This window comes from Thalassophryne amazonica, chromosome 1, assembly GCF_902500255.1.
Source record: "Thalassophryne amazonica chromosome 1, fThaAma1.1, whole genome shotgun sequence".
In the NCBI taxonomy this organism is placed as follows: domain Eukaryota; kingdom Metazoa; phylum Chordata; class Actinopteri; order Batrachoidiformes; family Batrachoididae; genus Thalassophryne; species Thalassophryne amazonica.
In genome coordinates this window covers 76,392,272-76,409,446 of record NC_047103.1, presented here as the reverse complement: position 1 = coordinate 76,409,446, position 17,175 = coordinate 76,392,272, and the positions used below count along the sequence as shown (strand labels likewise).

Below are 17,175 nucleotides of genomic sequence, written 5' to 3'. Positions count from 1 at the left end.
CTTATGATGTTGTAGATATATAAATCACACATTGCTGTTGGTTTTTGTCTGTCGCCTTTACTTTGTTTTTGTTGAACGCACCCACAATCTGTGACAATTACAATAGCTTCTAGTTTATATGTCCCAAATAACCTGAAGCGTTTTTACTGTACATGTGAGAGGGCTGTAGATGAAACAGTTAACCAATCATCTGTACTTCATTTGTAATTTAAAATGCTTCACCTCTCAAATAAACCTCCACTGATACAAGTGGGAATTTGCCATTTGAAGTCTCACACATGAAATGCTTGGAATGTTGGCAATAATAACTACTCACCACTTGTAGCATACTGGAGACGCTTTCCCATGAGGCTTCTCTTATGTTTTCCCCACCATCCACCATTCCCTGATATCCCTGTAAAGAAAAAGAATAAACTTCAAAATATATAAACGCCAGATCCCTCAAAACAAATTCTCCTCAAGAGACATGTTAAAGAAAATTGTCAGTAAATAAGGAGTACATGTAGGTGTATGTTTTGGATTTATTTGGGTTAATATGCACCCCAAAAAGAATACACATAAAATTGCCAACAAATATCAATCTATATTATAATAGCCAAGTGCAAAAGCTTCAAATATCTGTCACTGAGATAGATGATGACTGGAGTACAGTTTTAAGAAGAAATGAGTTGATAATCCATGAATGGCGGCTGATGACGCATGCGCAGTGAAGGCAGGGTGGACCGATTTTTAGAGGGGACCATTTGGTCTGTGAGACCGTGGTGCACTGTATAAAAGATGATTAAAAATGTCGCTGTTTTGATCTTTCTCCTCAAACAGAACCCACTTGAATTTCATCTTGATGGAACTGTCACACTTTAAACTGTCTTTCTGCTGAAGAATAATGCTTCATCTGTTTCAAGTGTTTCAACGTTACTTTCAGAATGCCACGGCCTTTGTGGCAAAATCTGTAATGGCGTCTCATTGCATGCTGCCTGCATGAGCAGCGGCCACAGCTCCCAATAACTGGGACTGCATGTTAAGATTTATTTTTCAATCTTGATGTCTGGAATGAAGATTTGAAAACACAAGATTTCATATCCATTATGGTGTCTCATCATTTTTTTTAACAGCGCATTGTGTTCTGCATCCTTATCAGGCGGGCCGGTCGCGTGGCACCGGTCGCATCACTGCGATTGCTCTCACTGCCTCCGATGCGCTTACTGAGTCTGCGGGCTCGGTAAGCGCCGTAGCGGGCCACTCCACCACCCCCGTCTGCTGTGCCGAGCTGCATCCAACTCCAACAACAGGTCCAGAGATTACGCTCGCTGTTTTGATGCACAGTGCCCGATGCATGGTCTCAGTAACCGCAGTCGCAGAGCTCCATGCCATGACTTGGATGTTCTTTGTGGGTCCCGCATCCTACCCCCGGAGGAAGAGAGCGAAGGGGACAGCACGCGCATTGTGTTCTGCGTGCATTTATCATTTATAGGTATATGATAAAATCGTCAAGTTGTTCACCAATGAATATGGCTTTTTACTCCCTTCAGAAAACCATACACCCTTCGGCCGACTTCAGGGTGTATAAAGCCATATTCATTGGTGAACAACTGATAAATGATATTATCGGTATCGGGTCCGATACCAACGTAATTCGCAAATCAAAAATTTCAGATCCAACCTACAGAGTTTTCCAATCCAGGAACCACATCTGTGTATGTTTTCTACTAAAACATCCTGCTGGCTGCTGTGCTGGCTGGCAGCAGGGTACGGGATGGATTTCATGAGTGGAGGTGTGTCTCAATGAGAGGCAGAGTAATGGGCCACACCTCTGTTCAGGAGGTCCCTTCCGCAGTTTGCAGCCAGCTTGCAGGTGAGCATTAAGTAGATGACCAACATTTCATCACAACATGTCCACTGTGTGGAAATATTTTACACTAGAAACACCACAAACCAACCGTGCAATGTTTGCAACGCTGTTGTACCGAGAGGCGGAAGCTCTGACGTGACCTTCAATTAGGGATGGGTATTAATAGGATTTTATCAATATCGATGCCATTATCAATTCTGCTTATTGATCTGATTCCTTATCTATTCCCTTATCAATACCTCGTGAATTTTGTACTAAAAGTAGGCTTTACAGGTTTTCTATGTATTTCATTGAGTCTTAAAGTAAATAAATATGAAATTGGTCAGTGTATCCTTGATCTCTGGACATAAATAAAAATAAAACGGTGTTTCGCTTTGAAGTTTATTAATTCAGACTGGATTCTATTGGTTCTAACTTGACTCGTCAGAGAGCCGCGCAGCGTTTGGAGCTGCTGTGAACAGAACGGAGGACGATTCCTCGTTTCTTTCTCGCAACAAGACAGGAGTCCCAGTTAGTAACTTTAATCCGCACAAAAGTGACTCACGATTGACATATTCAGGGATGAAGTGGTGAAAAACAAAAAAAGCTGAAACCCAAAAATTACCCCCAACACCACGGCATGAAAATGTTTGAATTCTAGAAGCTCTGAAATGCAATCTGGGACTATTCCAGACAATAACTGCAGTGAGTGCAGCATCCATTTTAGTGAGAAAAAACAAAAAACAACTTTCCTTATTCAATTCATTCCAGTAGTATTCTGCTCTTACTAGGATGCAGCAGTTTTTCTAGTTTGGCAGATAGTTCTGGAGGAAATCACTGAAGAAATTAACAAACTGAAAATATGGTTTGACCGAACAAACTGTCATTAAACTTAAATAAGACAGGGATGAAATAGAGGTTGTAAGAGTCACTAGGTGTTCACAGGAAACACATTTATTTCTGTATTATGTATTTATTTATTTATTTATGTATGTTCATTGTTAGTTGCTTTTATATTTTCTGTTGTGTTCTATTCAGGTTCTTTTTGTCTCTTCTCTAAAATTGTATATAATAAGTATATATTGTATATAATAATCAGATTATTAATATATAAACAAAAATAAATTTAAGAAATATTACAATTTGAAAACAAATGCACCCAAACGTGATGACAGCTGCAACTGCTTAATGCTAACTTTTAACACTGAAAATGCAATAGACATGCTAACGCGTTAGTATCGCTCCCATTTTTAAGTTATAAAATACATCTATCAACTGTTCAGAAGACCATATCAGGTCGGTTTAACATAGAAAAGGTAAATAATACTCACAGACGTATGGTCTTTAGGATTTTAGCAGGGAAAATTAAGTGAAAGAAAGAAAGAATAAACGAAGCAATAGATCGAAGCATTGCTTCAATCTGCGAACCACTGCTTGGATTGGTTCAAGGTTCAAAGCAAAGCCGAGCTGCAGAAAAGTTGATTACGGACCCGCAAGCAGGGTCTGTAATCAATGTAGAGGAAATTATCATTTTCCTGACAAACACCCCCAAAACAACGGCCACTCTGAAGGAGACCGATAACAGAATCGTTAAGCACAAAGCTTATTGATGTTGGTGATCGAATCATTTCTTAACGATACCCAAAAGGAACCGGTTCTCGATACCCATCCCTACCTACAATACAGCAAATATTTGAAAAAGCACATTAAAGAGCCCGTGGATGTTTTTAGCCGGGGGCAGACAGACGAACGGAGCCGGTCCAGCACGAATCAGTTCTGGAGTCATTCCAAAAACAAGGTAAACTTCCACCAGACAATGTAAAAACAAAAAGATGACAGAGAAGTTGCTCAATTTCATCGTACTCGATGACCAACCATTATCAATTTTAGAAAACAAAAGATTTCGCAGCCTGATTGAACACTTACAGTCCAGTGCCCTGCTAAAGTATTGGAACACTTGGTATTTCACACATTTTAATTTGTTTATGCCATTTCAAATACAAAAATAAACATTTTTTAAATCAGCTTCCTTAATCTCGAACTGAAAGCAAATCTCTACAACTTGATATAAATTAATTAAAAATAGAAAAGCTAAGACAATGGGTTGCATAAGTCATGGAACACTTTGGTATAATACCTGTAAATAATCAGTTTTATTGCCAGTTTTCTTCAGACAATTGAGGGAATGGATACATGACCATTTCCAAGTCACTGAATACGTCTTGGACTTTATTTACATCAATCACGAAGAAATACAAACAGTATGGCTCTCCATGGTAAATATGTACAGAGGTGATAGTTCTCAAAAACAGACTCACTGTGCAAGAAGGAAAGAATGAGGAACGCTACAAGACACCCAGACAACGCAGAAAAAGTTACTGGATTCTCTGGTTGTGACTGGAGAAATTATGCATAGTGCATGTTTTGCATTTTGTTTCACCAGTTGTACAGCTTCATGATGAGGTGGTATATCAGATCTAGGCTTGCATCTTAGATGTACCTTCTGGCAAAGTGTAGCTGAACTTTCAGGCCGTCTTTTCAAGAAGGTCATCCTCTATACCATTTCATCATGAAACTGTATAACTGGGGAGACAAAATATCTTCATATAAAATCAACACTTGGGGTCGCCACAGCAAATCCAAGGTGGATCTGCATGTTGAACTGGCACAAGTTTTATGCCGGACGCCCTTCCTGACACAACTCCACATTACATGGAGAAATGTGGCAGGGGTGGGATTTGAACCCGGAACCTTCTGAACTGAAACCAAGCGCATTAACCACTTGGCCACCACCCCTGCATAAAATCAACAATAATGATAATAATAATATTAAAGCAAACAGAGCTCTGGTATCGGAATAGTACCAGTATCAGCAGCTATCCAAATTCAGGTATCGGGATCAGAAGTGAAAGAAAAAAAAAAAAAAAAAAAAAAGACACCGACCAATGACAATATATACACCACCTTAAAAAGTGGTGTATATATTGGGCCAAACCTGGAACTGAAAATAAGCTTTTGCAACAGAGCTGTATAAGTGAGCTGTAGTGAAGAACTTTGTAAACATTATATGAATGGGTGTATTCATTTGGTGACAATGGTTAATACTTGAATTACATAAACAGGGCAGTGAAATGAAAAATTGTGAAATCGAGGAAGGAAAATTTACAGGGAGTCGGGGGGGGGGGGGTACAGCTCCCCAGGGGCCGGGGTCTAGGGCCCTGTGGGGCCCCAGAATTAAATTTTTGTCTAATGATACTTTTTCAGCATCTCAAAATTAGTGTATATTTAAATTATCCTATATTAAACCTTTTATTTGACCTGTCAATGATGATGCTGAAATAACAGAATATGACATGGAAGTAGGACCTGGAATGATTTTGTCTTTTAATTGTAAACCAAATATGCATTACTCAGAACAATTAAAACTATATGAAATTTATGAAGACTTCAAAAAACCCACAGCTAAAGTTGTAGAATATTTGGAAAATCATGGTGCAAAATATCAATAACATACCTTATAGTAAAAAGTCACTTATATTCTTGTGTAAATTCATGTAGCCTAAATCCATTCAAAGCCACAATGTCTTTTTTACAATGAAAGAAAGTCTAGATTAGTGAAAAAAAGTCACATAATCTTGTCTAAAATCCTGTTTGAACAGCAGAATGTTTATTTTCTAGGGAGAGAAAAAATTCTTACCGTGTTTCCTGATGGCACAGTTCACTTTTCCAGTTTCTTTTATCTTCAGGTGTGTTGATGAAGCCAGCGACAATTCCACGATTCTTGTCCTTATCAGACTTTTTTCCAAACAGTCCTTTCTCGCCATCTTCTCTCTGTGTGACGTCGGTCCGTGACACATACATGCTGCACAAATCTTCTTTTAAAAACTTGAAAGCTCTAAAAGTTTGGGATATCCACATGTTAGCCACACAGCGTCGCCGCAGCAACCAACCAGTCCTGCTTTACGACAACTGTCGTAACGGCTACACTTTGAGTGGCATTTTTCCTCTGCGAAACTCCGCGGATCTGAGGAAACTAATTTGTATCTGTGACACACAGATCAGTGTCCGCGGACTTATAAAACTTACATGATGTCGTAAAAAAAGAACGCTTTGCGATAAGCATTTTAAAAACTCAGTGATGTTCACGATTAAAGAGTACATCACTAACACCGCCCCCGTGGAGTTTTCACAGCCCTGCATAAATCATTAGTAGCGACTACGATAAAAAATAATAAATTCTACATCTGAACTAGTGTCAGACTCACCTCATGAATGAAATAAACCTTTGCACCCACATATAATCCCATCCGCACAACAGCACGTACAGCTGCATTCATCCCTGAAAAAAAGAGGAAAACAAAAATAAATACTTGAGCTCGTCAAACAACAACTAAGTTGCAGAGAGAAAGAACGCAAGTAAAATCTTAAAATGCATAGCTCTTTCACAGATGGTCTTCATTTCAACAGTCACAAATTTCCTTAGCTTTCAAATGTCCCTCTATAAATATGCATATGTCTTGAATGTGTGAGTATATAAGCATGAACAGTGTCGAGCCTCTGTGTCGCATTTGACATTTTCTTTTCTCCACCATGCACACCACACCACACTACCATTTTTGGTCAAGAGACTTGCGCTCCCCAAACAACCTTTCATTCCCTCAGTGGCTTGGCCAAAGTGAACTCCCTACTAAATGATGTACTACAACCCTGGCAAAAAATTATGGAAATCACCGGCCTCGGAGGATGTTCATTCAGTTGTTTAATTTTGTAGAAAAAAATCAGATCACAGCACATGACACAAAACTAAAGTCAAATGGCAACTTTCTGGCTTTAAGAAACACTATAAGAAATCAAGAAAAAAAGATTGTGGCAGTCAGTAACGGTTACTTTTTAGACCAAGCAGAGGAAAAAAATATGGAATCACTCAATTCTGAGGAAAAAATTATGGAATCACCCTGTAAATTTTCATCCCCAAACTAACCACCTGCATCATATCAGATCTGCTCGTTAGTCCTGCATCTAAAAAGGAGTGAACACACCTTGGAGAGCTGTTGCACCAAGTGGATTGACATGAATCATGGCTCCAACACGAGAGATGTCAATTGAAACAAAGGAGAGGATTATCAAACTCTTAAAAGAGAGTAAATCATCACGCAATGTTGCAAAAGATGTTGGTTGTTCACAGTCAGCTGTGTCTAAACTCTGGATCAAATACAAACAACATGGGAAGGTTGTTAAAGGCAAACATACTGGTAGACCAAGGAAGACATCAAAGCGTCAAGACAGAAAACTTAAAGCAATATGTCTCAAAAATCGAAAAATGTACAACAAAACAAATGAGGAACGAATGGGAGGAAACTGGAGTCAACGTCTGTGAGCGAACTGTAAGAAACCGCCTAAAGGAAATGGGATTTACATACAGAAAAGCTAAATGAAAGGCATCATTAACACCTAAACAGAAAAAAAACAAGGTTACAATGGGCTAAGGAAAAGCAATTGTGGACTGTGGATGACTGGATGAAAGTCATATTCAGTGATGAATCTCGAATCTGCACTGGGCAAGGTGATGATGCTGGAACTTTTGTTTGTTGCCTTTCCAATGAGATTTATAAAGATGACTGCCTGAAGAGAACATGTAAATTTCCACAGTCATTGATGATATGGGGCTGCATGTCAGGTAAAGACACTGGGGAGATGGCTGTCATTACATCATCACTAAATGCACAAGTTTATGTTGATATTTTGGACAATTGAAAGGATGTTTGGGGATGATGAAATCATTTTTCAAGATGATAATGCATCTTGCCATAGAGCAAAAACTGCAAAAACATTCCTTGCAAAAAGACACATAGGGTCAATGTCATGGCATAGGGTCAATGTCAACGAGCAGATCTGATTTGATGAAGGTGTTAGTTTGGGGGATGAAAATTTACAGGGTGATTCCATAATTTTTTCCTCAGAATTGAGTGATTCCATATTTTTTTCCTCTGCTTGGTCTAAAAACGTAACCGTTACTGACTGCCACAATCTTTTTTTCTTGATTTCTTATAGTGTTTCTTCAAGCCAGAAAGTTGCCATTTGAAATTACTTTAGTTTTGTGTCATGTCTGTGATCTGCTTTTTTTTTCTACAAAATTAAACAACTGAATGAACATCCTCCGAGGCCGGTGATTCCATAATTTTTGCCAGGGGTTGTATAATGTGACTTGAATGTCAACAGATTGTTGGCCTAACACAGACAGTGGGAATAATGGCTAAAACACATTTTACAGCAAGCAGGCTGGAAGTTAGCTGACTGAAGCTGACAATAAACAAGACAAATGAATGGAAATACTACATGTCAAGGGTGGTGGAACAGAGCAGTTACTGAGTAAGCCAAAGGGTTTGTTATTATAACAGTGTAGAGAAAATGTGGAAAGAAAGAGAAAACATTACTAAGAAGTACATCAAATCCCTTTTCTGTTTTCTGAAACTCATTCAACATGAAAACCCACAAAACCAGCAATGCATCCATTAGAGGAGGATAAAGTACTATCTGGCCCCTGTTCTGTGTGACTGCCCATGGTCTTTTGTTGCCTTGTTATATAATGATGCTCAAATATCCATTTTAATCACACTCACAACAGAAGGGTGAGACACAGATAAAGACAGACAACTACTTAGATAAAATTACTCATGATGATAATTTAAATTTTTAAACAGTATGCCTTTGCCTGATGCAACCTGCAGTGACACATGATTGACAATCAAATCCTATTTAACCAACTTTAAAGGTCTAAATCATTATACTTTTTGTGACACTGACATCCAGCTCTTGCCATCTGCAGCCTAGCTTTCTGCCTATCTGTATTAAAATGTTCTCAATCCAAAAGCACAGACCGGAGATCACTTATTCCTCATCACCTGAGGAGGGTTTTACTATTACCATTGCCTAACCACTTGCACAGGACAACCCTGCTGAGGATTAGATAGCGCGTGTGTAAAATGTGTAAGCTTTGCTTGATGATGTACAGGATAGAAATGGCTTATCTGAATAGGCTCCAATGAAATACAGCTATGAAAGTGAATTTATATTATTAAATGAAAGCTTTTCATACTCTTCATCATTGAAAGCTAAGAAGCACACAATACTAACAACACTAAGCTTTAAAGTGGAGATTAACTGATTAATGGATCAACAGAAAAATAATCATACATTTTAAAATCTTAAGTAATTTAAAATTAAGATTTTTACTCACGATCAGTCATTTGACATTGAGGAGCTGTATTTTTCTAAATTCTACTTGCACAAAGCAAACTGCAATAACAACAACAACGGCAATCCAAAAAATATACAGTAAAACTCAGAATAGCTACAGATGAACCAGCAAGTTTTGTCCGTTATAATCGAAATCCTCTATATGTATAAAATGGACAAAATTCACTATATGTATACAATAGACAAAATCTGTAACATATATGTACGTAACAGATTAGTTACAGGCAGGAGGTGCCAAAAGATCTACTGGGAATCCCCAGTACCAATTAGGCTTACGCATTTCCTTTGATTAAACGCCTGACCTTGAATAGGTGCCTGCCTCATTTAATGGCCAGGTCACAACTTCCTCAGAAAAAAAATACGGCTTCCTTAAATAAGCGGTGCACATTATGTGCATTAAAAGGCATTAAATTTGGTTGAGTCACTCTTTTTCTGCTGCGGAGTGATGCCTTAAAATCCTAAAGCCTCATTTATGCTTCTATAATTCCAATAACTCAGTAGCTATGCAGAGACGTCGACTTGCGTATGACCCTTTTAAAGTTCTCTGTCACGTTGATGGGAGTCTTAATGCAATTTACTGCAGGAACAGTGGCTTTTTCTGGATCAACTTGTCCCTGAACGAGTTCCCCTTCTTTATATAATCATCAACCTCCTAACAGACGTATTGTGGGTCATTTGAGCATCTTTTTCCGACTCTGTGGTGTAAAGTTGGTTATATTTGCGGACTTTTCTGCCAAACATTCCTCTATTTAACCCATGATCGAAATGTAATCAGCTTGCACAACAAGAAAAGTGACCAATCACAGCGCTTGCAGTCTCTGTCATTAAAGTAGGTGCGCATCAGGCTACGGAAAGGGTTCGCCTCCACGCAGAGGAATATGATTTAAAACGGCTGTCTTTGGTTCGCGACACCCAGGGATATGTGTGAAACACCATATTAAAATGCAGGCAACAAACTGCACTTTGTTAATAATCACCAGCCTTCAATAAAGGCCTGCCTCGTTTAGGTGCCCGGCCTGAGTATGATTTGAAAAAAATAAATGTCTGGGCTTGTAATCAATAAAATACAGTACGCAATTTGCTGAACTTCATTTCGTACTTCTGTTACGACTGGGCACGCTCTGTCCGATACACGTGAGGGGTTTTAATGGAAATGCATTGCAATGGAATGGGACGTTTTGTCCGATGTGAGTGAAAATCTGTCATACAAAATCCAATATATACAGTGTCTATTACACGGAAAACCATACAAAAGCACTGGGACTTTTACTTTTGTCTGGTGGGTGCGAGTACCCAGTTTATGTGATAACGGGTTAGGTCAGTTATACTGTATTTGACAACTAATCAGCTCTGCCTTATCTATTGAACAGGGCCAAATTGAACAAGGCACTTTACATTTTGTAAATAAACTGTATTTTAATAATTTCTCAATTCTTTTCTTTTTCCTGAAGTAATCTGCAAACTAAGACTGTATGTACAGTAGTGTTCAGAATAATAGTAGTGCCATGTGACTAAAAAGATTAATCCAGGTTTTGAGTATATTTCTTATTGTTACATGGGAAATAAGGTACCAGTAGATTCAGTAAATTCTCACAAATCCAACAAGACCAAGCATTCATGATATGCACACTCTTAAGGCTATTAGTAAAAAAAAAAAGTAAAAAGGGGGTGTTCACAATATAGTAGCATCTGCTGTTAACGCTACAAACTCAAAACTATTATGTTCAAACTGCTTTTTTAGCAATCCTATGAATCAATAAACTAGTATTTAGTTGTATAACCACAGTTTTTCATATCTTCACATCTGCGAGGCATTAATGTTGGCTTGGAACCAAAATTTTGCTTGTTTACTAGTGTGCTTGGGGTCATTGTCTTGTTGAACCATCCATTTCAAGGGCATGTCCTCTTCAGCATAAGACAACATGACCTCTTCAAGTATTTTGACATATCCAAACTGATCCATGATACCTGGTATGCGATATATAGGCCCAACCACCATAGTAGGAGAAACATGCCATATCATGATGCTTGCACCACCATGCGTCACTGTCTTCACTGTGAACTGTGGCTTGAATTCAGAGTTTGGGGGTCATCTCACAAACTGTCTGCGGCCCTTGGACCCAAAAAGAACAATTTTATTCTCATCAGTCCACAAAATATTCCTCCATTTCTCTTTAGGCCAGTTGATGTGTTCTTTGGCAAATTGTAACCTTTTCTGCACGTCTTTTATTTAACAGAGGGATTTTGCGGGGATTCTTGCAAATAAATTAGCTTGACACAGGCGTCTTTAACTTTCACAGCACTTACAGGTAACTCCAGACTGTCTTTGATCATCCTGGAGCTGATCAATGGGTGAGCCTTTGCCATTCTGGTTATTCTTCTATCCATTTTGATGGTTGTTTTCCATTTTCTTCCACGCGTCTCTGATTTTTTGGTCCATTTTTAAGCATTGGAGATCATTGTAGATGAACAGCCTATAATTTAATAATTTAATCAAAATACGCTGTTCTTCTGAACAATGAATGCCCCATTTTTCTCAGGCTTTCAAAGAGAAAAGCATGTTCAAAATGGGCTGGCTTCATCCTTAAATAAGGGACACCTGATTCACACCTGTTTGTTCCATAAAATTGACGAACTCACTGACTGAATGCCACACTACTATTATTGTGAACACCCCCTTTTCTGCTTTTTTTTTTTTACTAATAGCCCAATTTCATAGCCTTAAGAGTGCACATATCATGAATGCTTGGTCTTGTTGGATTTGTGAGAATCTACTGGTACCTTGTTTCCCATGTAACAATAAGAAATATACTCAAAACCTGGATTAATCTTTTTAGTCACATAGCACTGCTATTATTCTGAACACTAACTGTACATGTGCCATAAGCAAGATGCCTGCAGGGGAGCAGGCATCTTGCCATGTTGGGCAGCCATTCAGCTTCATTTTGAGCCAGAAAAACCCTAACTGATAGGGGCATGCTGTCTGTCTGTTGTGTGAACCCGTGTGCAAGTAACTGACAAAGAAACTAGTTTTCAATGAAAATGACTCCGTGGAAAAACTCTCAGAAGTCATTATGAACAATTTATTTCAGTTTTACTTTAATTTTGGGTCATCCTTAGAAACCGGTGCTACAGGATAGATTAAGACACCAGAATCACTCAATGATATACTACTAGTACAACTAATCTAAAAACAAAAAAGACAAAAAAAAAAATCTACTTTAATATCAAGTCAGGTGTTTCTACTCAGAATGGCCAGGGACCTAATATACAAAGGCTGTGTATACATAAAAGGCATACATCCGCCTCCACACTGTCATTCAGATGTATTAAAAGGGATATGACCGTGGAAATGTGTGCTGCGCCACACAAAAATCATGGCTGGCGTACACACGTTTCTACAGCTATTGGTCCACTGCCGACATGTAAGGTACCAGTCATACAGTGATAACTGAAAAAAACAGCAAATCAAGAGCACAAAAAGGATCGAAACAAAACTGAAAGTAACGCTGACCTCGATGCTTTAAATCAGGGGTTCTCAATCCAATCCTCAAGGACCCCTGAACCTGCACATTTTCCACCTCTCCCTGCTCTGCCACAAGCTGATTTGCTAACTCAGGTGCACAGCCAATCAAATCCTAACAGATATCTGACTGTTTGCTTAAAACAAACATGGCGGGTTTGTTTTTGCTCGGCATCGGGTACAGACTACATCGTCATTATTGTTTTTGAACTACCTGTTTTTGCAAGGTGATTGAGAACAATTTTGGATTGGACTGTTATTTAAAGTTTGTTTGGACCATTTGGAACCTCTTGACATCAAAGCACCAGTGACATGTGAACATAAATAAATAAATAGTAATTAGGATGGCAGGTTTAGCAGATTAATACATGATAAACAATGGTAACACAGTAAGCAGGTATAAACAATTCATGCGAACTGTTCATAATAGTTGAGTCCTCTTTAATAATGAATAACTTTATCAGTGAGGCATTTTATGTACAGTAGTGTTCAGAATAATAGTAGTGCTATGTGACTAAAAGATTAATCCAGGTTTTGAGTATATTCTTATTGTTACATGGGAAACAAGGTACCAGTAGATTCAGTAGATTCTCACAAATCCAACAAGACCAAGCATTCATGATATGCACACTCTTAAGGCTATGAAATTGGGCTATTAGTAAAAAAAAGTAGAAAAGGGGGTGTTCACAATAATAGTAGTGTGGCATTCGGTCAGTGAGTTCGTCAATTTTGTGGAACAAACAGGTGTGAATCAGGTGTCCCCTATTTAAGAATGAAGCCAACACCTGTTGAACATGCTTTTCTCTTTGAAAGCCTGAGGAAAATGGGACGTTCAAGACATTGTTCAGAAGAACAGTGTAGTTTGATTAAAAAGTTGATTGGAGAGGGGAAAACTTATACGCAGGTGCAAAAAAATTATAGGCTGTTCATCTACAATGATCTCCAATGCTTTAAAATGGTAAAAAAAAAAAAAAAAACAGATGCGTGGAAGAAAACGCAAAACAACCATCAAAATGGATAGAAGAATAACCAGAATGGCAAAGGCTCACCCACTGATCAGCTCCAGGATGATCAAAGACAGTCTGGAGTTACCTGTAAGTGCTGTGACAGTTAGTAGATGCCTGTGTGAAGCTAATTTATTTGCAAGAATCCCCCGCAAAGTCCCTCTGTTAAATAAAAGATATCTGCAGAAGAGGTTACAATTTGCCAAAGAACACATCAACCGGCCTAAAGAGAAATGGAGGAATATTTTGTGGACTGATGAGAGTAAAATTGTTCTTTTTGGGTCCAAGGGCCGCAGACAGTTTGTGAGACGACCCCCAAACTCTGAATTCAAGCCACAGTTCACAGTGAAGCATGGTGGTGCAAGCATCATGATATGGGCATGTTTCTCCTACTATGGTGTTGGGCCTATATATCGCATACCAGGTATCATGGATCAGTTTGGATATGTCAAAATACTTGAAGAGGTCATGTTGCCTTATGCTGAAGAGGACATGCCCCTGAAATGGTTGTTTCAACAAGACAATGACCCCAAGCACACACGTAAGCCAGCAAACTCTTGGTTCCAAACCAACAAAATTAATGCCTCGCAGATGTGAAGAAATCATGAAAAACTGTGGTTATACAACTAAATATTAGTTTAGTGATTCACAGGATTGCTAAAAAAGCAGTTTGAACATAACAGTTTTGAGTTTGTAGCGTCAACAGCAGATGCTATTATTGTGAACACCCCCTTTTCTACTTTTTTTTTTACTAATAGCCCAATTTCATAGCCTTAAGAGTGTGCATATCATGAATGCTTGGTCTTGTTGGATTTGCGAGAATCTACTGAATCTACTGGTACCTTGTTTCCCATATAACAATAAGAAATATACTCAAACCTGGATTAATCTTTTTAGTCACATAGCACTACTATTATTCTGAACACTATTGTACACCAAAATGTAAGACCTTTTCTCTTGTTACGAATTAATAAAATATCAAATGACAAGGATCAATTTTAGGCTTTATATATATATATATATATATATATATATATATATATATATATGTGTGTGTTGTGTTTTTCCCCCCACTCGTGCAATGGAAAGACTACGTCTCCGCCTCGGTGAATGGAACAAACCAGAACAAACCGGCAAAAACCTGTTTTGGCCAGTTTTAGACATGTTTTGTGTTTTTTGCTGGCAAAACTGTCTAAAACCTGATTTTGACAGGATGCTTTTACCAGGTTTAACCCACATAGTGTCTATAACTGCCAATCCTGATATGCACTGATGACATTCATCATCGCCCTGTCAATTTCCAACTTCACAGTCATCACTAATGACTTAGAACAGAGCTGCCTAAATCTGTTTCTGGAGGGAGCCTACCCTACATGTTTTCAAGTCCACCTGCTCTACTCCACCAGCTCTCCGGATGGGTATTGATAAGACTGTATTGATATTGATGCCACTATAGATTTGATTCTTTATCAATTCCCTTATCAATACCTCCTGTGAATTTTCAGTGTACTACAAGTAGGCTTTGCAGGTTTTCTATGTCAACAATGTCCCAAACACTTATTGAGTGTTGCTAGAAGGAAAGGTGATGTAAACACAGTGGTAAACATACCACTGTCCCAGCTTTTTTGAAACGTGCTGCAGGCATCCATTTCAAAATGAGCAAATATTGCACAAAAACAATAAAGTTCATCAGTTTGAACAATAATATCTTGTCTTTGTGGTGTATTCAATTGAATATAGGTTGAAGACATTTTGCAAATCATTGTATTCTTGTTTTATTATTTACATTTACACAACGTCCCAACTTCATGGAATTGGGGTTGTACAATGTCCTGCTTCTTCCTCACTTACAGAGGCTTGGGACCAATAATCAAAATGCATGGACTGTGCACACCATGCGGGTGACTTACGTTAATGCAAAACTATGGCATGCAAATTCAGACCCCTATTCATCAACATGCAAGGTCATTGAGCCATAACATGCTTCATCAAAGGAAAACAAAAAGTTTGTCTGGAGCACTGAGGCCTCATGTATCAAACTAAGTGTAGAAAAAGGTTCCAAATTCTGTCATATGAACAAAATTTACTTTGGGTCAGCCATGTGCTCTGGCAAACTTCAGACGGGCCTGGACATGTACTGGCTTAAAACAGGGGGACCCACCTGGCACTGCAGGCATTGGAGTCCCTTTCTGCGTAGTGTGTAGCCTTTGTTACTTTGGTCCAGCTCTCTGCAGGTCATTCGTCAGGTTCCTCCATGTAGTTCTGGGATTTTTGTTCACCGTTCTCATGATCATTTTGACGCCATGGGACGACATCTTGCGTGGAGCCCCAGATCGAGGGAGATTATCAATGGTCTTGTATGTCTTCCATTTCTTACAATTGCTCCCACAGTTGATTATTCACACCTAACTGCTTGACTATTGTAGACTCACTCTTCCCAGCCTGGTTCACATCTACAATTTTCTTCCTGGTGTCCTTCAGCAGCTCTTTGGTCTTGGCCATGGTTGAGTTTGGAGTTTGACTGTTCGAGGCTGTGGACAGGTGTCTTTTATACAGATAACGAGTTCCAACAGGTGCCATTAATACGAGTAACAGGTGGAGGACAGAAGAGCTTCTCAAAGAAGTAGTTACAGGTCTGTGAGAGCCAGAAATCTTGCTTGTTTGTGGGTGACCAAATACTTATTTTCCACCATGGTTTACAATTAAATTCTTTAAAAATCCTACAATGTGATTTTCCTAATTTTGTCTCTCATAATTGAAGTGTACCTATGTTGAAAATTACAGACCTCTCTCATCTTTCTAAGTAGGAGAACTTGCACAATCAGGGACTGACTAAATACTTTTTTGCCCCACTGTATATGCAGATTTATGGTGTGCCAAATATGGCTTCCTGGAATGCACATTTGTCCTTTGTAGCAGTTTGGGCTCTCTATGTCTCCCGATTTAAAGGACACCAGATGTCTGATTCCTTTTAATCTATGAGACGTGTTATAGTACTATCAGGAAAACATGTTATAGCTATCTGTGACAAAAATTATACTTTTTATACTTTTATACGTTTTTCTGTTATCATTGGTGACTTCTCATCAACTGCTCCCCTGTGTTGTGGAATGCCACAGGGTTCTATTCTTGGGCCTATTCTATTTTGTTTGCACATTTTGCCATTGGGGTCAATTGTAGCTCAGCACAACCTGTCCTTTCATTGCCATGCAGATCTGCAAATCTGTCTGCCTATGAGGACTAATGGGAGTGATGCATTGTCATCATTATTTAGTTGTATTCGTGATGTAAACAGGGATGAAAGTGGTGAAAAAGAAAAACAAAAAGCTGAAAAACGAAATTAATGCGCCCCCATCCCCGAACATTTTTGAATTCTAGAAGCTCTGAAATGCAATTTGGGGCTATTCCAGACAATAAACTGCAGCACCCATTTTGGTGAGGAAAAAACACAACTTTCCTTATTCAAAATCACTCTAGTAGTATTCTGCCCTTACTAGCAGTTTTCTGGCTTGGCAGATACAAACCCTGGCAAAAATTATGGAATCACCGGCCTCGGAGGATGT

At 38.7% G+C, this 17,175-nt stretch overlaps 1 protein-coding gene across 1 annotated transcript in view; it reads right to left on the bottom strand.

The window, feature by feature from the left end:
• The window catches only part of pfkpa (phosphofructokinase, platelet a), a 138,406-nt gene that overhangs the window by 98,109 nt on the left and 23,122 nt on the right, over positions 1 to 17,175 (bottom strand). Inside the window, 2 exon segments of the mRNA XM_034171886.1 lie at positions 317 to 394; positions 6,094 to 6,167. Of these exon segments, the coding sequence (XP_034027777.1) occupies positions 317 to 394; positions 6,094 to 6,167 (152 nt within the window).